At 44.6% G+C, this 21,621-nt stretch overlaps 1 protein-coding gene across 2 annotated transcripts in view; it reads left to right on the forward strand.

The window, feature by feature from the left end:
- Positions 1-14,409, forward strand: part of PDE1C (phosphodiesterase 1C) — a gene marked incomplete at both ends in the record, with an annotated part of 333,766 nt that extends 319,357 nt beyond the window's left edge. For both annotated transcript variants that reach the window (XM_080338651.1, XM_080338652.1), the window contains one exon: positions 14,240-14,409. In XM_080338651.1, the coding sequence (XP_080194777.1) occupies positions 14,240-14,409 (170 nt within the window). The remainder of the gene's footprint in view (positions 1-14,239) is intronic.
- Positions 14,410-21,621: the final 7,212 nt, after the last annotated feature.

Raw genomic sequence — 21,621 nt, forward strand, 5'->3', positions numbered from 1 at the left:
GTTACTTCATGTCATTTCTGTTTCTGACTCTGTTGCAGAGCCAGTGCTCACAGTCCTTAACACAAGCCCACGTGTAGCCAGGAGCAGGCTGATGCATTCTTCAGGTTCGCTTGAAAAAACAGCCCTTGCAGGCTGGCAAAGGCAAGTCCCAGAGCTGCAGAGAGCAGCAGCAGGAATAGAGGCCAAGCTTTGCCTGGTTCCTCAGAGGGAGAACCTTGAGAATGAGACGCGGGACTGCCCATGCACAAAAGAAGAAGAAGAAGAAGAAGGAGAAGAAGATGATGACGGGTCTGGTACAGTGGGTTGTTTTCCAGAGCTCCGTGACACGTAGCGATGACGAGCAGAGTTTTTGCCTTCCACAGCTTGTTTGGCTGCTGTGCTTCTTGGGCAGGGATGCACGAGAAGCGCTCTGGTCCCTGCCAGGGGCTTGTGTTGCCCGCAGGGAGAGGTGCCGAGTGGCAGCTGTGGCTGGTGCAGCCAGGCTGGAGCCCTTCCAAGCAGGGGCTGTTTTGGTGGAGGGATGTTTTGGGTTTTGGTAGCTTGGTTGAGGTTGTTGAGGTGGTTGGAGGTGGTTTGTTTGAGGCAGGTTCTTCTTTGAGGGTGGTTGTGAGAGGCTGGTTGTTGAAGGCTGGTGGGTTTAGGTGGCTTGATGTAGGTGATTTTTGGTTGAAGTTGTCTTCCGTTGTTTGTTTGAGGTGGGGTATGTGCAGATGTTTTTGTTGAGGTTGTTTTCAGTAGTTGGCTGGAGGTTGGTGTAGGTGGTTTGGTTGCAGTTGTTTAGATGATTTGAGGTTGGGTGGTTTAGGTGGGTTATTTGAGGTTGTTTTGATTTGTTTCTGTTTGTTTTCAGTAGGCAGTTTAGGTAGGTTGGTGGATGTCTGCGTTTTTAGGTAGGTTGGTGTAGGGAGGTTTGGTTTCCATGGTTGAGGTGGCTTGAAGGGTTTGTGTTGAGGTTGGTTCAGGTGGTTTGGTTGAGGTTGGTTTAGTTGTTTTTAGGTAGGTTGGGTTAGGTGAGTTGATGAGGGTAGGCTGTTGGAGGTTGTTGAGGTGGTTTAGGTGGAATAGGTGGCTTAGTTTGGGTTTCTTGGTAGGTTTGGTTGTGGTCGTTTGGTGGTGGAGGTTCTTTTGGTCATTTGGCTTAGCTTGTTTGAGGTTGTTTGGGGTTTGTTGTTTTCAGTGGTTTTGTGCTGTCTGAGGCTGGTTGTGTGTTTGTAGGTTGGCTGTTTGTGGTTGTTGAGGTGGTTTAGGTGGAATAGGTGGTTTAGTTTGGGTTTCTTGGTAGGTTTGGTTGTGGTCGTTTGGTGGTGGAGGTTCTTTTGGTCATTTGGCTTAGCTTGTTTGAGGTTGTTTGGGGTTTGTTGTTTTCAGTGGTTTTGTGCTGTCTGAGGCTGGTTGTGTGTTTGTAGGTTGTCTGTTTCTCAGAGGCTTCATGTTGTTGAAGCTGGGTTCTGGGAGGTCATTGAAGGTTGTTTGTTTGCTTTTTTGGTTTCGGTTGGTTGCTTGAGGTTGATTTCATTGGATTCAGGTAGTATGTTGTAGATGGTTGAAGGTTCTTTTTAGGTTGTTGATGGCTGATTGTGTGAAGATTTTGAAGCTAGATTGGTTTAGGTTCTTGAAGGTTGGTTGTTTGCAGGTGTTTAAGGTTGGTTTAGGTGAGTTGTTTTATGCTGGTTTAGGTAGGCTGTTCTAGCTAAGTTTTGGGCCAGCTCGTGGAGCAGCAGGCACCCAGCCCAAATGGCCCAAAGGAGCCGTGGCAAGGGGCCGTGCTCAACGCTGCAGAGGAAGGCAAAAAACCCCCGGAGACGCTTGCTGTCCCACCTGGGGGAAAAAAAAAGCCTTCCTCCCCCCAGCTGCAGGGCACGAGAGGCCATCTTCCTGGTGCTTGAGCAGCAGGCAGGAACCGAGCCAAAAGGGCCCAGAGGAGCTCTGCAAAGTGGTCATGCTCAATGCTGCAGAGGAAGGCAAAAAACCCCCGGAGACCAGTGCCAATCTGCCCCGGGGGAAAAAATTCCTTCCTGACCCCAGTGCTGGCGATCGGCTGTTCCCTGAGCATGTGAGCCAGACCCGGCTCCTTGTCCCACAGGCTGCTCACGCCTCCCAGGACCTATGCTATGCTATGCTATGCTATGCTATGCTATGCTATGCTGTGCTATGCTATGCTGTGCTATCCTCCGTTGAGCTGGAGCCATCTCCCGGACTTCTGAGAGTGCCCAAATGCCTAGGACCTTGGGGGCAAGAACCCTTCCTGTGCCTGGTGGGACACCAGTGGGTGTTCCATAGCACTACAACCCCTTGCAACCCATCTACCTCCTATTTCTTACGGCTCCTGAGCCTGTTTCCGTGGGGCATGAGGATGGTGAGCTCTGCTGTGCGCCTCCAGAAGGAATTGCCTTGGTCTTGCCACTGCTATCCAGCTGAAGAGGATTTCCATCCATGAGCTGAGCTTGGAAGGTGGCCCTGGCAGCAGATTGTCTTGCAGTAGAGAACCTCCAGCAGCCTCATGCCAGGTCTTCCTCCCTCAGCCCCTGCCCTGGGATTCCAGCAGCTCCTCAGGTGCTTCCTGTGGGATGTGTTGGGGCTGCCCCCGGGCCGGCTCTGGCAGTGGACACGGGACCCGGCTGCTCCCTTTGATCCTGCCTGGGGCATTGTGAGTGCTGCGTTGCCGGGTGCTGGCATTGTGACACGGAGGTGACAGAGCCGCACGGGTGCAGCCCCGCCCGCCCCCCTTGGCCCAGCACCCTTGGGAGGAAGCCTTTGGGGTGCTGGCCCCGAATCAGTCCCTGTACCTACAAGACAGGGGAATAACCAACCTATCTGTGTCCCTTTTTTGCAAAAATACAGTGTGGATTTGTTGCCAGTCCAGCCTCACTTCCAGTAGCACTACTGCCTGTGACCGTGTCCCGTTCAATGACACCAAGGTGCCTTCTGTCTGGCACTTGGGGCAATGACTCATTGTTTTTGGACTTTCTCTTCCTTAGACAGCTCCAGTTTCAGTGCATGTTTTGGCACCCATGGCTTTGGGGACTCAGTGGGTTTTCTCTCTTGGGCTGTTTAACACTGGGACTTTCCTACCCGTGTCCTCTGACCATGGCTTGCCCAGCAAACTGTTTGCTGAGGTACAGTTTGCAAATCAGCCCTTGCAGTGCAACTATTGATATAGGTATGTGATGGGGAGTAGGTATTAGTGCAATATTTTTCACGTATGGAGCCCTCAGGGCCCTGTCAGGGATTATCATGCAGAACTCCAGGCATAACAAAGATGAATCCTCTCTTCTCTTCTCTTCTCTTCTCTTCTCTTCTCTTCTCTTCTCTTCTCTTCTCTTCTCTTCTCTTCTCTTCTCTTCTCTTCTCTTCTTTCTCTTCTCTTCTCTTCTCTTCTCTTTTCTCTTCTCTTCTCTTCTTCTCTTTTCTTGTTTTCCTCTCGTCTCCTCTCGTCTCTTCTCTTGTCTCTTCCCTCTCTTCTCTTCTTTTTCTCTCTTTTTCCCTCCCCTTCCCTTCCCTTCCCTTCCCTTCCCTTCCCTTCCCTTCCCTTCCCTTCCCTTCCCTTCCCTTCCCCTTTTCTTTCTTCCCTCACAACAACTTTCATGGACACATAACACAATGGTTACAAGGCTTTCTACTTTATTTTATTTTATTTTATTTTATTTTATTTTATTTTATTTTATTTTATTTTATTCTATTCTATTCTATTCTATTCTATTCTATTCTACTCTATTCTATATTTTACTTTATTCTATTCTATTTAATTCTATTTTGTTGTTCGATGTGTTAGGTTATGTTATATTATGTTCTGTTATTTAATTTTATTTTATATTTTTAATTTACTTCATTTTATGTTATTTCATGTTCTGTTACTTCATGTCATTTCTGTTTCTGACTCTGTTGCAGAGCCAGTGCTCACAGTCCTTAACACAAGCCCACGTGTAGCCAGGAGCAGGCTGATGCATTCTTCAGGTTCGCTTGAAAAAACAGCCCTTGCAGGCTGGCAAAGGCAAGTCCCAGAGCTGCAGAGAGCAGCAGCAGGAATAGAGACCAAGCTTTGCCTGGTTCCTCAGAGGGAGAACCTTGAGAATGAGGCGCGGGACTGCCCATGCACAAAAGAAAAAGAAGGAGAAGAAGGAGAAGATGATGACGGGTCTGGTACAGTGGGTTGTTTTCCAGAGCTCCGTGACACGTAGCGATGACGAGCAGAGTTTTTGCCTTCCACAGCTTGTTTGGCTGCTGTGCTTCTTGGGCAGGGATGCACGAGAAGCGCTCTGGTCCCTGCCAGGGGCTTGTGTTGCCCGCAGGGAGAGGTGCCGAGTGGCAGCTGTGGCTGGTGCAGCCAGGCTGGAGCCCTTCCAAGCAGGGGCTGTTTTGGTGGAGGGATGGTTTTAGTTTTGGTAGCTTGGTTGAGGTTGTTGAGGTGGTTGGAGGTGGTTTGTTTGAGGCAGGTTCTTCTTTGAGGGTGGTTGTGAGAGGCTGGTTGTTGAAGGCTGGTGGGTTTAGGTGGCTTGATGTAGGTGATTTTTGGTTGAAGTTGTCTTCCGTTGTTTGTTTGAGGTGGGGTATGTGCAGATGTTTTTGTTGAGGTTGTTTTCAGTAGTTGGCTGGAGGTTGGTGTAGGTGGTTTGGTTGCAGTTGTTTAGATGATTTGAGGTTGGGTGGTTTAGGTGGGTTATTTGAGGTTGTTTTGATTTGTTTCTGTTTGTTTTCAGTAGGCAGTTTAGGTAGGTTGGTGGATGTCTGCGTTTTTAGGTAGGTTGGTGTAGGGAGGTTTGGTTTCCATGGTTGAGGTGGCTTGAAGGGTTTGTGTTGAGGTTGGTTCAGGTGGTTTGGTTGAGGTTGGTTTAGTTGTTTTTAGGTAGGCTGGGTTAGGTGAGTTGATGAGGGTAGGCTGTTGGAGGTTGTTGAGGTGGTTTAGGTGGAATAGGTGGCTTAGTTTGGGTTTCTTGGTAGGTTTGGTTGTGGTCGTTTGGTGGTGGAGGTTCTTTTGGTCATTTGGCTTAGCTTGTTTGAGGTTGTTTGGGGTTTGTTGTTTTCAGTGGTTTTGTGCTGTCTGAGGCTGGTTGTGTGTTTGTAGGTTGGCTGTTTGTGGTTGTTGAGGTGGTTTAGGTGGAATAGGTGGTTTAGTTTGGGTTTCTTGGTAGGTTTGGTTGTGGTCGTTTGGTGGTGGAGGTTCTTTTGGTCATTTGGCTTAGCTTGTTTGAGGTTGTTTGGGGTTTGTTGTTTTCAGTGGTTTTGTGCTGTCTGAGGCTGGTTGTGTGTTTGTAGGTTGTCTGTTTCTCAGAGGCTTCATGTTGCTGAAACTGGGTTCTGGGAGGTCATTGAAGGTTGTTTGTTTGCTTTTTTGGTTTCGGTTGGTTGCTTGAGGTTGATTTCATTGGATTCAGGTAGTATGTTGTAGATGGTTGAAGGTTCTTTTTAGGTTGTTGATGGCTGGTTGTGTGAAGATTTTGAAGCTAGATTGGTGTAGGTTCTTGAAGGTTGGTTGTTTGCAGGTGTTTAAGGTTGGTTTAGGTGAGTTGTTTTATGCTGGTTTAGGTAGGCTGTTCTAGCTAAGTTTTGGGCCAGCTCGTGGAGCAGCAGGCACCCAGCCCAAATGGCCCAAAGAAGCCGTGGCAAGGGGCCGTGCTCAACGCTGCAGAGGAAGGCAAAAAACCCCCGGAGACGCTTGCTGTCCCACCTGGGGGAAAAAAAAAGCCTTCCTCCCCCTAGCTGCAGGGCACGAGAGGCCATCTTCCTGGTGCTTGAGCAGCAGGCAGGAACCGAGCCAAAAGGGCCCAGAGGAGCTCTGCAAAGTGGTCATGCTCAATGCTGCAGAGGAAGGCAAAAAACCCCCGGAGACCAGTGCCAATCTGCCCCGGGGGAAAAAATTCCTTCCTGACCCCAGTGCTGGCGATCGGCTGTTCCCTGAGCATGTGAGCCAGACCCGGCTCCTTGTCCCACAGGCTGCTCACGCCTCCCAGGACCTATGCTATGCTATGCTATGCTATGCTATGCTATGCTATGCTATGCTATGCTATGCTATGCTATGCTATGCTATGCTATGCTATGCTGTGCTATCCTCCGTTGAGCTGGAGCCATCTCCCGGACTTCTGAGAGTGCCCAAATGCCTAGGACCTTGGGGGCAAGAACCCTTCCTGTGCCTGGTGGGACACCAGTGGGTGTTCCATAGCACTACAACCCCTTGCAACCCATCTACCTCCTATTTCTTACGGCTCCTGAGCCTATTTCCGTGGGGCATGAGGACGGTGAGCTCTGCTGTGCGCCTCCAGAAGGAATTGCCTTGGTCTTGCCACTGCTATCCAGCTGAAGAGGATTTCCATCCATGAGCTGAGCTTGGAAGGTGGCCCTGGCAGCAGATTGTCTTGCAGTAGAGAACCTCCAGCAGCCTCATGCCAGGTCTTCCTCCCTCAGCCCCTGCCCTGGGATTCCAGCAGCTCCTCAGGTGCTTCCTGTGGGATGTGTTGAGGCTGCCCCCGGGCCGACTCTGGCAGTGGACACGGGACCCGGCTGCTCCCTTTGATCCTGCCTGGGGCATTGTGAGTGCTGCGTTGCCGGGTGCTGGCATTGTGACACGGAGGTGACAGAGCCGCACGGGTGCAGCCCCGCCCGCCCCCCTTGGCCCAGCACCCTTGGGAGGAAGCCTTTGGGGTGCTGGCCCCGAATCAGTCCCTGTACCTACAAGACAGGGGAATAACCAACCTATCTGTGTCCCTTTTTTGCAAAAATACAGTGTGGATTTGTTGCCAGTCCAGCCTCACTTCCAGTAGCACTACTGCCTGTGACCATGTCCCGTTCAATGACACGAAGGTGCCTTCTGTCTGGCACTTGGGGCAATGACTCATTGTTTTTGGACTTTCTCTTCCTTAGACAGCTCCAGTTTCAGTGCATGTTTTGACACCCATGGCTTTGGGGACTCAGTGGGTTTTCTCTCTTGGGCTGTTTAACACTGGGACTTTCCTACCCGTGTCCTCTGACCATGGCTTGCCCAGCAAACTGTTTGCTGAGGTACAGTTTGCAAATCAGCCCTTGCTGTGCAACTATTGATATAGGTATGTGATGGGAAGTAGGTATTAGTGCAATATTGTTCACGTATGAAGCCCTCAGGGCTCTGTCAGGGATTATCATGCAGAACTCCAGGCATAACAAAGCTGAATCCTCTCTTCTCTTCTCTTCTTCTCTTCTCTTCTCTTCTCTTCTCTTCTCTTCTCTTCTCTTCTCTTCTCTTCTCTTCTCTTCTCTTCTCTTCTCTTCTCTTCTCTTTGTTTTCCTCTCATCTCCTCTTGTCTCTTCTCTCTCTTCTCTTCTTTTTCTCTCTTTTTCCCTCCCCTTCCCTTCCCTTCCCTTCCCTTCCCTTCCCTTCCCTTCCCTTCCCTTCCCTTCCCTTCCCTTCCCTTCCCTTCCCTTCCCTTCCCTTCCCTTCCCCTTTTCTTTCTTCCCTCACAACAACTTTCATGGACACATAACACAATGGTTACAAGGCTTTCTACTTTATTTTATTTTATTTTATTTTATTTTATTTTATTTTATTTTATTTTATTTTATTTTATTTTATTTTATTTTATTTTATTTTTATTCTATTCTATTCTATTCTATTCTATTCTCTTCTATATTTTACTTTATTCTATTCTATTTTATTCTATTTTGTTTTTTGATGTTTTAGGTTATGTTATATTATGTTCTGTTATTTAATTTTATTTTATATTTTTAATTTACTTCATTTTATGTTATTTCATGTTCTGTTACTTCATGTCATTTCTGTTTCTGACTCTGTTGCAGAGCCAGTGCTCACAGTCCTTAACACAAGCCCACGTGTAGCCAGGAGCAGGCTGATGCATTCTTCAGGTTCGCTTGGAAAAACAGCCCTTGCAGGCTGGCAAAGGCAAGTCCCAGAGCTGCAGAGAGCAGCAGCAGGAATAGAGGCCAAGCTTTGCCTGGTTCCTCAGAGGGAGAACCTTGAGAATGAGGCGCGGGACTGACCATGCACAAAAGAAGAAGAAGGAGAAGATGATGATGACGGGTCTGGTACAGTGGGTTGTTTTCCAGAGCTCCGTGACACGTAGCGATGACGAGCAGAGCTTTTGCCTTCCACAGCTTGTTTGGCTGCTGTGCTTCTTGGGCAGGGATGCACGAGAAGCGCTCTGGTCCCTGCCAGGGGCTTGTGTTGCCCGCAGGGAGAGGTGCCGAGTGGCAGCTGTGGCTGGTGCAGCCAGGCTGGAGCCCTTCCAAGCAGGGGCTGTTTTGGTGGAGGGATGTTTTGGGTTTTGGTAGCTTGGTTGAGGTTGTTGAGGTGGTTGGAGGTGGTTTGTTTGAGGCAGGTTCTTCTTTGAGGGTGGTTGTGAGAGGCTGGTTGTTGAAGGCTGGTGGGTTTAGGTGGCTTGATGTAGGTGATTTTTGGTTGAAGTTGTCTTCCGTTGTTTGTTTGAGGTGGGGTATGTGCAGATGTTTTTGTTGAGGTTGTTTTCAGTAGTTGGCTGGAGGTTGGTGTAGGTGGTTTGGTTGCAGTTGTTTAGATGATTTGAGGTTGGGTGGTTTAGGTGGGTTATTTGAGGTTGTTTTGATTTGTTTCTGTTTGTTTTCAGTAGGCAGTTTAGGTAGGTTGGTGGATGTCTGCGTTTTTAGGTAGGTTGGTGTAGGGAGGTTTGGTTTCCATGGTTGAGGTGGCTTGAAGGGTTTGTGTTGAGGTTGGTTCAGGTGGTTTGGTTGAGGTTGGTTTAGTTGTTTTTAGGTAGGTTGGGTTAGGTGAGTTGATGAGGGTAGGCTGTTGGAGGTTGTTGAGGTGGTTTAGGTGGAATAGGTGGCTTAGTTTGGGTTTCTTGGTAGGTTTGGTTGTGGTCGTTTGGTGGTGGAGGTTCTTTTGGTCATTTGGCTTAGCTTGTTTGAGGTTGTTTGGGGTTTGTTGTTTTCAGTGGTTTTGTGCTGTCTGATGCTGGTTGTGTGTTTGTAGGTTGACTGTTTCTGGTTGTTGAGGTGGTTTAGGTGGAATAGGTGGTTTAGTTTGGGTTTCTTGGTAGGTTTGGTTGTGGTCGTTTGGTGGTGGAGGTTCTTTTGGTCATTTGGCTTAGCTTGTTTGAGGTTGTTTGGGGTTTGTTGTTTTCAGTGGTTTTGTGCTGTCTGAGGCTGGTTGTGTGTTTGTAGGTTGTCTGTTTCTCAGAGGCTTCATGTTGTTGAAGCTGGGTTCTGGGAGGTCATTGAAGGTTGTTTGTTTGCTTTTTTGGTTTCGGTTGGTTGCTTGAGGTTGATTTCATTGGATTCAGGTAGTATGTTGTAGATGGTTGAAGGTTCTTTTTAGGTTGTTGATGGCTGGTTGTGTGAAGATTTTGAAGCTAGATTGGTGTAGGTTCTTGAAGGTTGGTTGTTTGCAGGTGTTTAAGGTTGGTTTAGGTGAGTTGTTTTATGCTGGTTTAGGTAGGCTGTTCTAGCTAAGTTTTGGGCCAGCTCGTGGAGCAGCAGGCACCCAGCCCAAATGGCCCAAAGAAGCCGTGGCAAGGGGCCGTGCTCAACGCTGCAGAGGAAGGCAAAAAACCCCCGGAGACGCTTGCTGTCCCACCTGGGGGAAAAAAAAAGCCTTCCTCCCCCCAGCTGCAGGGCACGAGAGGCCATCTTCCTGGTGCTTGAGCAGCAGGCAGGAACCGAGCCAAAAGGGCCCAGAGGAGCTCTGCAAAGTGGTCATGCTCAATGCTGCAGAGGAAGGCAAAAAACCCCCGGGGACCAGGGCCAATCTGCCCCGGGGGAAAAAATTCCTTCCTGACCCCAGTGCTGGCGATCGGCTGTTCCCTGAGCATGTGAGCCAGACCCGGCTCCTTGTCCCACAGGCTGCTCACGCCTCCCAGGACCTATGCTATGCTATGCTATGCTATGCTATGCTATGCTATGCTATGCTATGCTATGCTATGCTATGCTATGCTATCCTCTGTTGAGCTGGAGCCATCTCCCGGACTTCTGAGAGTGCCCAAATGCCTAGGACCTTGGGGGCAAGAATCCTTCCTGTGCCTGGTGGGACACCAGTGGGTGTTCCATAGCACTACAACCCCTTGCAACCCATCTGCCTCCTATTTCTTACGGCTCCTGAGCCTGTTTCCGTGGGGCATGAGGATGGTGAGCTCTGCTGTGCGCCTCCAGAAGGAATTGCCTTGATCTTGCCACTGCTATCCAGCTGAAGAGGATTTCCATCCATGAGCTGAGCTTGGAAGGTGGCCCTGGCAGCAGATTGTCTTGCAGTAGAGAACCTCCAGCAGCCTCATGCCAGGTCTTCCTCCCTCAGCCCCTGCCCTGGGATTCCAGCAGCTCCTCAGGTGCTTCCTGTGGGATGTGTTGGGGCTACCCCCGAGCCGGCTCTGGCAGTGGACACGGGACCCGGCTGCTCCCTTTGATCCTGCCTGGGGCATTGTGAGTGCTGCGTTGCCGGGTGCTGGCATTGTGACACGGAGGTGACAGAGCCGCACGGGTGCAGCCCCGCCCGCCCCCCTTGGCCCAGCACCCTTGGGAGGAAGCCTTTGGGGTGCTGGCCCCGAATCAGTCCCTGTACCTACAAGACAGGGGAATAACCAACCTATCTGTGTCCCTTTTTTGCAAAAATACAGTGTGGATTTGTTGCCAGTCCAGCCTCACTGCCAGTAGCACTACTGCCTGTGACCGTGTCCCGTTCAATGACACGAAGGTGCCTTCTTTCTGGCACTTGGGGCAATGACTCATTGTTTTTGGACTTTATTCTATTCTAATTCTATTCTATTCTATTCTATTCTATTCTATTCTATTCTATTCTATTCTATTCGATTCGATTCGATTCGATTCGATTCTATTCTATTCTATTCTATTCTATTCTATTCTATTCTATTTTTTTTCGATGTGTTATGTTATGTTTTATTATGTTTTGTTATTTCATTCACGGCTTAGTATCCGTTCTGCTTTCATGTGGCCCGGGGGGATATTTCTGCTCTTGGTGGTCATGTACTGGGCACATCTTCTGGGTGTCCCTCCTGCCTCCTCTGCCAGTTGGCTCCCAAGGACACATATCCTGTTTTTTTCCTTCTGTGAGGCTTCACAACTCTTTCTGTAAATAAATGTTTCCTAATATCCAATCTGAACCTTCACTAGTGGAAACTTGAGGCCATCTTCTCTTGTCCTATAACTTGCTTCTTGCGAGAAGTGACCAACACCTGCCACACTAGAACCTACTTTTAAGTTTCTGTAGACAGCAATAAGGTCTCTCCTCAGTCTCCCTTTCTCCAGGCTAAACAGTTCCAGTTCCCTCAAGTGCTCCTCATGAGACTTGTGCTCCAGACCCCTCACTATACCTCGTCACCCTCCTCTTCGCTCTCTCTAGTACCTCAATGTCTTTTCTAAAACGAGTGGCCCAAAACTGATAAGTATTTGAAGTGGGGCCTCAGTAGCACTGAGTATAGGGGCAAAATCACTTCCCTATTCCTACTTGCCACACTATTTCTGCTACAAGCCAGGATGCTGTTGGCTTTTTTGGCCACCTGGGCACACTGCTGGTCCATGTTCAGCCAGGTGTCCATCAGTGTCCCCAGATCCTTTTCCTGCAGGCAGATTTATTCTCTAGGTGTTCCAGAGTAAAAGCCATGCTTTTCGTTCAGTGACTGTAACAATGACATCAAAGAAAATTACATTTCTATCACTTTTTGGAAGGCACGTGCCTTTTGAATGAAAATAAATATATCTGCCTGCTTTAAAATTAGTGTTTAATATTAGTGTTTTTCCTTGTCTTGTACTGTTGTCTGATCACAGTGGAATTGCTTCGTAACAAGAGTGTTGCTTTAAGAACTTTTTTTAAATACTTTTTTGAGTTTTAAATACTCAAGATGACTCTATAGTTTTTTTGTCAGTAAGCATCATTAACAATAGTTTCCTTCTTCCTGCAACACGGCAAAAACTCTTGCATATCACTATATTTCTAGGGAAGTCTGTGAAACCAGGAAAATGCTAGCTAAGATTTTGACTATAGTGTACAATAACTTGGTGGGCTATGGTGGTGCATCTTCTGGCTTCAAGCTTTCATTAAATGTCCATCATACTTGATTAACTGAGGGCAGACTCCTCAGTAAACATTTTTCTCCTGCTCAGGTTATCCGTGAGTTTGAAGCTCTTGGCATTGTCTGCCTGTTACTTCCAAATGATCATCTACTAAATAACTGGGTTTTGCTGGGCTCTCTTGTTGACCTCCCACAGTGGATGCCTGGCACTTCTTAGAGTCAGTTCAAACAGCAGAACTTCTGGCAGTATTTGTTAATCCTGTGGTTTCTTGACTCACAGATGAATGATTTAAACTGTGACAAATCTGACATGTTTGTTCACCAGCACTCCTGTATATGTGCCTCCCCTTCCAAACCAGTCTCTCATGCATTAGCTCTGTCTGCTGATAGGGGTATCCACCACTGGTAACACAAAAGAATAGCTTCTGGTGTAGTGCCTTAAGTAATTATCTAATCGGAGTTGCGTGGAGTGTTGTAGGCTGCTTTTGTGTTCTGCATAGCAGGGCAAGAGGGATGGGTAAATGAACAATTCCTGTTCTTTCATAAAAGCATTGTACAAGTTGCATTGTTGTCTGAAACCTGTTAGTTGGTCTGCTGTAAATGTGTTTGCAGGTACCCTCATATCCTGTCCCACTTTGATGTATCTATAGGTAAACCTGAGATGCATTAAATTAAATAAAAAAAAAAAAAAAGGAAATTAATGCCTTAGCAGGATCTAGGTTAGAAACTTGTAATAGTTACATCACTCCATGCTCCTGAGAATCATAATCTATTGAAGCTGACAAAGACCTTGTGAGGTCTATTTCTATTCCCATTTTACACGTGGAGACACTGGGGTGAATGTTACAGGCCACACAAGAAGTCAGTGAGAAATCTGGAAACAGAATTCTAGAGTCTTGAAAGAGAGTATTTTCTCCATCACTTTGAATCACTAAAGCCTGAAGAAATTAAATGCCATAGATCCCCTTTATTAGCTCCTGCATAAGGATGATAAACAGCACTGTCAGTGTTCCAGATAATCCCCCTTAAAGCTATTAGCCAAGTCATCTCTGTTGGCAACAATTCCAGTAAAATTCCAGTTAATCAACATTCTCCTATGCTGAACAATGGAAAATCCAATGACAGTTTGGCTGAATCCATGCTGAGTACAGAAAATGGAATTAATCTGAAAAGTGAATGTGCCTCAAAGAACAGTAACTCACCTGGATATTTTTCAAGCTTTTAATGAATGTCAATCTAGTCTAGTTGGGAACAGGAAAGACTATGACTGTGCATAAATCTGGATGTGTATTTTCAAAGTTTATGAAAGCCATAATTTTTTTGTTTCCCAAGACATTTTAGAGTACAATTAATCACTCAAGGAATTTAACAAGATGAGAGTGTGACTGTTATAGCATTTGATGTTAGCTAGCTCACAGAGGGGAATCTTTTTCACTTCTTAGAAGTCGTGCTGAGAGCAGTGACTTTTCTTTTAAAGTGCTTATCATGCTCATTATTGACTTATTACTTGGTTATTTGGCAAATAATAACTAAGCATAAGAGGAATACATTTTAGCCATGTAGACATGTAAGAAAACAAGACACAGATTCAAATAGAGTCAAGAAGTTGAGAATAGTCAGATTAATATGTAGCCCACTTGTGACTTTCACAATGGCCTGTAATTTACTGGAAAATTATATAAAACTACCCAGATCCATCTATTACCGAATTCTGGGAAATGTGATCTCAATCTGTATTTATTGCCTTAAAATGACCTTTTAAAATTATATTTTGAAAACAGTGAAATGTACATGTAGATAGGTAAGTATGGAGTTGCTTCTTCATTTAGACTTCTAACACTTTCATCTTCTGTCTAAACTGTTGTATCCTAACCTTCAGAACGTTTTTTCAGACTCACCTGTGTTGCTGTAGTCTTCTGGGATGTCTGAATAAGTGCATGATTTCCAGATCAAGTATTCTGAAGTGCTTAATTGCCCAAATTTCAATTTGGGAAAAGTCTGTGTTTCATTCTAGAGTTTTGCATCTATATTAATGATTTATGTTTTTATGTTTCTTTTTTTCCGGAACCTTTTCCTAACCCTCTGTAACTACCCATTAACCTAAAAGGGTCCTGGCTCTCAGGCTGAGAAACCCTCCTTTGCACAGACAGGCTGTGCCAAGTGGGACGGACACAGCTTCTGAGGCATTAATTTCTTGACCACCAGCAAATGAATTCTAGGCCTGGTAACCAATGATGTTCTTGCTTTGTCACCACCAGCCATCAAACCTCAGATGCGTCACCTCAGGAGACCCACTCACAGCTCAGGAGACTATTTCCCAGCCTTCCACAAAAAATCAGAGGAAAATCTGGCAAGATTTAAGCTGCTTGACCAGAGGGGAAGGATGAAGAAGATCCAACATATTTCCCAGAGCTGGAATAAGAAATAGCAGAAGAGATGAAGAGGCATCTTCTCGAGTGACACTCCTCACAGGCGGACAGAGGGCATCATGTAACCGTTGCACAGGCCATACTGCATTGTACAACAACTACAATTCTAGATAAAAGCAAATGTAGGATTTAGCTAAACAATATTATGGACATTTTGTTAGAAATGTTCTCAATAGCCTTCTTATTATTGCAGCATACATCCACTTAGTACTGAAATATTGGGCTTTTACCTTAAAAGAAGTAATTGTATACCATTGTCTCCTGTCAAATTAAGGAAAGCAATGCTTTCCTAGATTATTTAGCTCCTTATGGTGTTCTCAATGTGACCTTCCACCTGCCACAGGTAAGACAATAACTCCTATTTCAGACAGCATGGGAAAGTTTTTTCTTGCCCAGCTGTACTGAGAATAAATGTCCTCTTGTCATAGTGTGATAGGTATTCAGGAGGATAAAGGTAGAAGCTCAGAGTACAAAAAGTCCTCTCACTTGTCTCATTGGAAAAATAAGACACCATTAAAATTGTGCTTTGCACAAGCTCTGATGAATGTTAAATAACACTGATTGTCTTTTTGTGGCATAAATCAATCTGCGTTTGAGACCGTGTGTACTTTTGGTGCACAGAATGTCCCATGGGCCTAATTATCACAGCTGAACATGCCTCCTTTGAAAAAGTTCTCCTCACCCCCAGATTTTACACCATGAGAAACAGGCCCCTCGTGATTTATGTACCACCTCAGCTCTCCCTTTCCAGGTTGGTGAACACTGTCCTGTTTGTGCTATACTCTCTTCCTCACTGCTCTTCTCGATATTTTTTTTTAATCTCTTTTTGAAAGGAGAGGGGAAGCACTGCACACTGTACTCAAGAAATCTATAAAATAATGTAATGGCACATTCTTTTTAATCTTCCATGCCTTTCTGAATAGATTTTGAAGTTGAACTTTCCATTTTGAACCTCCTTGAGCACTGACTAGTAGTTTCTGTAGATTTATCTATAATAATTCTTAGAGAATACATAGTCCAAATAGACATATGAAGTTGGGGAGTTGGGGCTGCGTTGTTCTGCAATGTTCTCCCTGTATGCATTGTTCTGCACTTACAGACACTGAATGGGTGGTTTTGGCAATTACACTGAAGTAAGCTTCCTCCTCCACTACTACTACTTCTTTTTCTTTTTTCTTCTTCTTCTTCCTATTCTTCTTTCATCTTTTTCTTTCTTCTTTTTTCTTCTTCTTTCTCATTCTTTCATATTTTCTTTCTTCTTTTTTCTTTCTCTACTTTCTTCTCCTTCTTCTTCTTCTTCTTCTTCCTTCTTTCTTCTTCTTCGTCTTCTTCTCCTTTCTTCCTTCTTCTTATTCTTTATCTCACTATTATTATTATTTCTTCTTCCTCTTTCTTCTTCTCTCTTCTTCTTTCTTCTTCTTCTTTCTTCTTCTTTCTTCTTTCTTCTTCTTCTTCTTCCTATTCTTCTTTCATCTTTTTCTTTCTTCTTCTTCTTTCTCCTTTCATATTTTCTTTCTTCTTTCTTTTTTTCTTTTTCTTCTTTCTTCTTCTTTCTTCTTTCTTCTTCTTCTTCTTCTTCTCCCTCAGTTTTTACCTTAAACCCTTCATTTCTGTGCCCTGCTTATTTTCTTCTTCCATCAACAGCTTTTCCAAATCACATTTTCTGGAGAAGCACATTGAACAGCAGATGATTCTCCTTTATTATGAATGCTGACCATTTCATCCCACTTTTTTTCCCCGCTTTCCCTCATTTAACAACTTGATTATTTATCCATGTCAAGATTATATGTTACAATCTTCTCTCAATCCACAACAGCTCAGTAACTTTGACAGCCTTTGGAGGACCTTGTCAAAATGGAAAACTGCAAATCTTTACTGGCTCCTCCAAGAAAGTCTCAAAGATTTATTATTTTCCTCTGTTTTACTATGTGCTTCATGTTTGTGGCATAGACCTCAACCACCATCAGAACTTGTGACTCCGGCAGCTGAGCTTGGTCACTGCCTAAACCAAATGCAAAGAAGAATGCACTTTAAAGCCTCCTGCTTATGAAAAGTGATTTATCTCTAGGAATTCCCCAAGAACTGTGTTTTGCTTATAGAATACCCTGGAATGTTTTAGACAAATAGGCTGTATAGAAATGCAAAATTATACTATCCTTTCAAACACATTTTCTGTCTGTGTCATTTCCTTCCCTTAGGACACCTTTGGTCAACTCTTTATCTAACAGAGTCCCACCTGACTGTTCTCTGAACAAGTGGACAGTACTTGGTCACTTGCAGAATAGGAACCTCATGGTTTTTTATCTTTCATTATTACTGAGGTTTTTGAGGTTACTGTTTTTCTGTCACTAGCATCTCACAAAGGGAATTATTGTTGTCTTCACTCTCCTGGTCTGCATTCTCTTCTTCGCCATAAAGCAGAGATAAGTTGTCATCTTGAATTTACTGCTGTGTAGTCAAGGCACAGGGAAATTAAATTACCTACCTGAGGTGCCATGGGGACCATATATGGCTCCTTAAAATTTAATGTAGTTCTGTTCAGGTTCCACTTTGTTCTCACTTTTCTCCAGCCAAGTCCATGCTGTGCCAAGTTGCTGTCTACTAGAGTGGCCTCTACAAAGTGTTTGTTCCCCCAGGTGGTTTAGAAGGTTTTTATTTTGGGGGGGTTTTTTGTTTGTTTAGGTTTTTTCGGTTTTGATTTTTGTTTGGTTTTTTGGTATGCTTTGGTGTTTGTTGTGGGTTTTGGTTTTTTTTTTTGGGGGGAGGGGGTGGTTGGTTGGTCTTGATTTGTTTTGTTTTGATTTGTTTTGTTTTGTGGAGCTGCAGAAGATAAAGAGTGCTGGCAGATATTAATTTGTATTGGAAAGATATCTCAGAATGTCTCTTCCCTCTCTCAAAGCCTGGAGCTTTTGGCCTAAATGAAATGTTGCACAGTGGAGGAGAAAGGATATTTGTGCAGATTGCTCCTTGTAAATATCAGGTGCATCACAAAAATAATTCCCAAGCAAAACTAATTGTGCTGATGGCATCCAGCCTGATGTGCAGAGCTGTGTGATGGAGCGGATGGGCTCATCCTCTCAGTCCAACCCTGACACCTAGTGTATACCAAAGGGAAAATTTCCAAGTGTGAAGTTAAAAAATTAAATCTGTGTTATTTGGGGGAAGTCTGGCTTTGCAATGCACTTGACCTTTTTCTGCATTTACCATTTCTGAGGTAACCACTTGCTGCCAGCATAGAAGTAAGTCTGAGTAATCTCTCTCTTTTGGAAAGTTGTATGATCTCAGACTTATCATGCCATTTAGACTTGTTATAAATTACTCATTACAACACTTGCAAATTTAACCTTTTTTTCTGCTTAGTCCATTTGTGAACTAAGTCTTTGCTCTAATCACTGGATTACTTTGCTATGGAAAGAAAGTTCGGTGCTCTGTTTTTTGAGAGGGAGTTGTTGGTTTATTTTCTTAGAAAAGGATTAAAGTCTTGATTAAACATTTGAATGTTAAAATACGCAGTGAGTAAGGCATAGAAAGACACTTGAGTATTCATTCCTTATGTTTTGTGTATTCCTATGTCTACACAAACAGGGACAGGAAAGGAAGATTGGCTCAACCTCCTTAAGGGCAACTGTAGAAGCCAGAGCAGAGATGGAGGAGGAAGAGGGAGGAGAAGTTGTGGCTCAGCAGATTAAATGGGCCTTTCCAATTTTATTAGGCCCTGAGGTGGACAATTGGGTTTGTAAAGCAAATTTTGTTCTGGACCTGCCATGTCCCTCTCCTCCTTTCTCCTTCTTGCTGAGGTCTGTTGTTCACTTCTGTTACTCAAGTATCTGGCCAGCAGATCCTTCTGGCCAATCCCTCACTATCCTTCTGCATGTACTACTCCCATTACCCCAGACTTTTCTCCTGATCTCTCACAGACCTGCTAAGCATCGCTGAGCAGCTCCCCTGGTATGGATCCTGGGCTATAGTCACAGAATTGCTGAGACTGCATGGCAACTCTGGAGCTGGCCAGTCTAAATAGGGTCCACTGGAGCAGGTTAGTCAATACCACATACAGTTTGGTTTTGAAAACCTTCAAGGATGGGGACTGCACAACCTCTCTGGGCTATCTGTGCCAGTTCTCTGTAGTAAAAACTTGTTTACTTATGTGTAAGTGCTGTTTCACACATTTCAGTTTGTGACTGCTGCCTGTTGTCCTATCAGTGGGTACCACTGGCAAGAGCCTGGCTCCCTCTTCTTTACTCCCTCCCGTCAGACATTTAATATATTGATAAGATTCAGAAAGCTGGGATAGGTATAACTTTGCCTCAGACCCTATGACAACCTGGGGGCCTAAAGCCTACTTTGAGTGTTGGAAAAGACTTGACCTGACAGCCTGGAGAAATCCAAAGCTCATGGCGGTGTGTCTCACAGTTTTAAATACACTGCTTGCATTTTACAGGATCATTGCACCTGTATGAATAACCACAAATGGTCCATCAAAAGCTGTTCTTTTATTTCTGGAATATGCTTTCTAATTTTGCTGCTGCTGCCTGTCTGTCTAGTCCGTGTCTTTTCAGGATTGTTCAGGATGTCAGGTGTAAGGATGGATTAAGCTTCCCTTCACAGCACCTGGGTCTGACAGACTGACGTGTGTTCCTCCTGCAGGACCAGGAGCCAGTATCATGGAGTAGAAACTAGCTTTTGATGTTCACCCTTTCTATTTGTAGAACTAGATTTCCAGAGTACTGGTATTTCTGTTTCCACCACCTCACTCTAAGAGGTCCGTGGCTTTCGAAGGGAGGTAAGGAACAGAATAATCTGTGTTTATGAACTTACCTAAATACAAGTGAGAAGCCAAAGTTTCTAATGTGCTTCAGTGATGTGCACTTTTGATTTTTGCTTGTAGATGCAATTGCTGGGCAGTCTGTCTGTGTGCAAGAATACTGTAATGTCATGTGTACAAAATATAATTTCAAGAGGGAGGAATGGCATAGGACATCAAGGAAGATAATCTGTTATGGTACCTAAACACATCTATTAATTTAAGTGGTCAAAGCATTATACGTTTATCAATTCATTAATCAGTAAGAAAAAATTTCAACCAGACAAAATTTCAGTGAGAGTGTTGCTAAACTCAACACGTGCAAATGGTGCTTTACTGTGAATATAGTGTGAGTTAGTAATAGTATCATGAATGTTGCTTTGTATTTGTTTCTGCTGCAGTTTATCTGGGCAAATCACTTAACCTATGGACCACAGTTGAAACTTACAAGTCCATTACATCCCTTTATCCCAATTATTTTGTATATGGAGACTTGTCCCTTATTTTCTAGGCAGAGGTTAATTGAGAATTCGCTCCAAAAATGTTAACCACTAACAACCTCCCAACTCCAGTCAGTCTTCTATTCACTGACTGAAGCTCTTAATTCCCTCTACCCCGCTGAGGCCTTGGACTGCTTGTCCTGCCCAGTGCAGACTTCTGGGGTGAGATGTAGTTCCAGCTAAATATCTGAATGCAAGCCAGCTACTAAGCCCCTAAGGCAGTCAATACCTATCTGCAGACAATGTGACTTCAGTCTGGAACATCCCAGTATTAACAGTGCTTAACCTGTTTCTGTGCTTTCCATTTCCTTCTGATTTTGCTGTAATGGCCATGGGGGACCTTCGCGGACACTGGGTACAAAAGCGTTTCTGCCCCAGAACACACTGGCTCCAACCATTTGCCTAGGAAAGTAATTTGTGCAGTTTTAGTACTATCTAGTATTAAAGGAGGAGTTCAGAGCCTTGAACGATAATAAATAACACAAATAAACCACGTCCATGCTACTGTGCAGTCCACACACAATTCTTCAACTCCTGAATGCTTGCTTTGGGGGTAAGGGACAGTGTTTATCTGATTTGAAAAACCTTGTATCTTATTCCCAAGTAAAGTAACATTTAACACTTTCAGTGAGTGCAATGAGGCAGGTGAAGGCTTTGAGAAACAATTCAGTGTGTAGCTTCCCAGAAATATTGTAAAAACTCCTATTTACTTAATTGATGAAGTGAAAAATTTTTGGTCAATCATGTTGCTCCTGGATGGAAAAACAGTAAATGCTGAATTACCCGGCAATTTTAAATGAACTGCAGCAAATGATGTATGTTGCAGCATTTTTATGGCTGGGCTTCGAGTTGATCTATACAGGGATGGTAAATTAGGGTGCTGTGCCATCAGAGATGTCACTGGGACCATAACTCCTCTTTGACGAAGAAAATACAGTGCTAGGCTTAAAGAGTGCTGCTTTTTTTTCACATTAAGTTGTGTCAGCATTCCCCAGGCTTGGAAGCAAATCCTCTTTGGAGCAGTGAAGTCAGTCACATCCCATTTGTGCTCCTGCCTTGTGTTGCTACGGGCCTTCGTGTCTAAAAACGTACATTTTCATAGATAATCCATTGCTGATGTTCATTTGAATCTTTTCAGGACTCCACGCCCTCACTCTTCCTGTATTGTGCACTGAAAATATTCACCAACTTGACTGGTAAAGCTAGACTCAAATCACACGTGTTTCTTGTCATATACTTGCCGTGACACACTTCACTGAATTAACTATGACCTTATCTCTCTGATAGATTAACAGGATAAAAAATATACAGCTCCTAGGTATCAGGCATCCCATTAATAATACAGCCGATTTCTTGTACACTTTAATACATGATTATTTATTATAAGCTTGTTGATTACATCTGGAAGCTGAATATCTGAGAATGGGCTGCGTTCTCATGAAAGATGCTGGGTCAGTCACTGTGGCAAATGAAATCCAAACTAGTGTGCTCCTCAGCTGTCTCCCTAGGGGTTTTTAAAAGATAACTGAACTCAGTCTGCCAGGCTAGATAATCTTTAACCTCTGCTGATGTACCTAAGGCTCCAGCTGGCAGCGCTGCTCCATCCAGCACACAGAGCTATTAAGGTAAGCACAAAACTACCCAGTTCTACCTATTTTGTATAATATTCTACAAGTACCCATCTCTGTTTGTACAAATGCTGAAGGCTGTAGCTGGCTGTGAAAACAGTTCTTGATTGATTCAGTGAGGTAAACTATTTTAAAAAGCGTATGGTGCTATTCCACCTTGCAGCATACGTATGCCATTGAGTAACACTGCTCCTTTTACTCAAGTTTTACTCTCCTGCTGTGATTTTTGTTACAGCCCCTCCTAACTGACAACCTAGGGCTCAGTTTAAAAGGCAGGTA

Source organism: Nesoenas mayeri (assembly GCF_963082525.1).
Source record: "Nesoenas mayeri genome assembly, chromosome: 2".
In the NCBI taxonomy this organism is placed as follows: Eukaryota; Metazoa; Chordata; class Aves; order Columbiformes; family Columbidae; genus Nesoenas; species Nesoenas mayeri.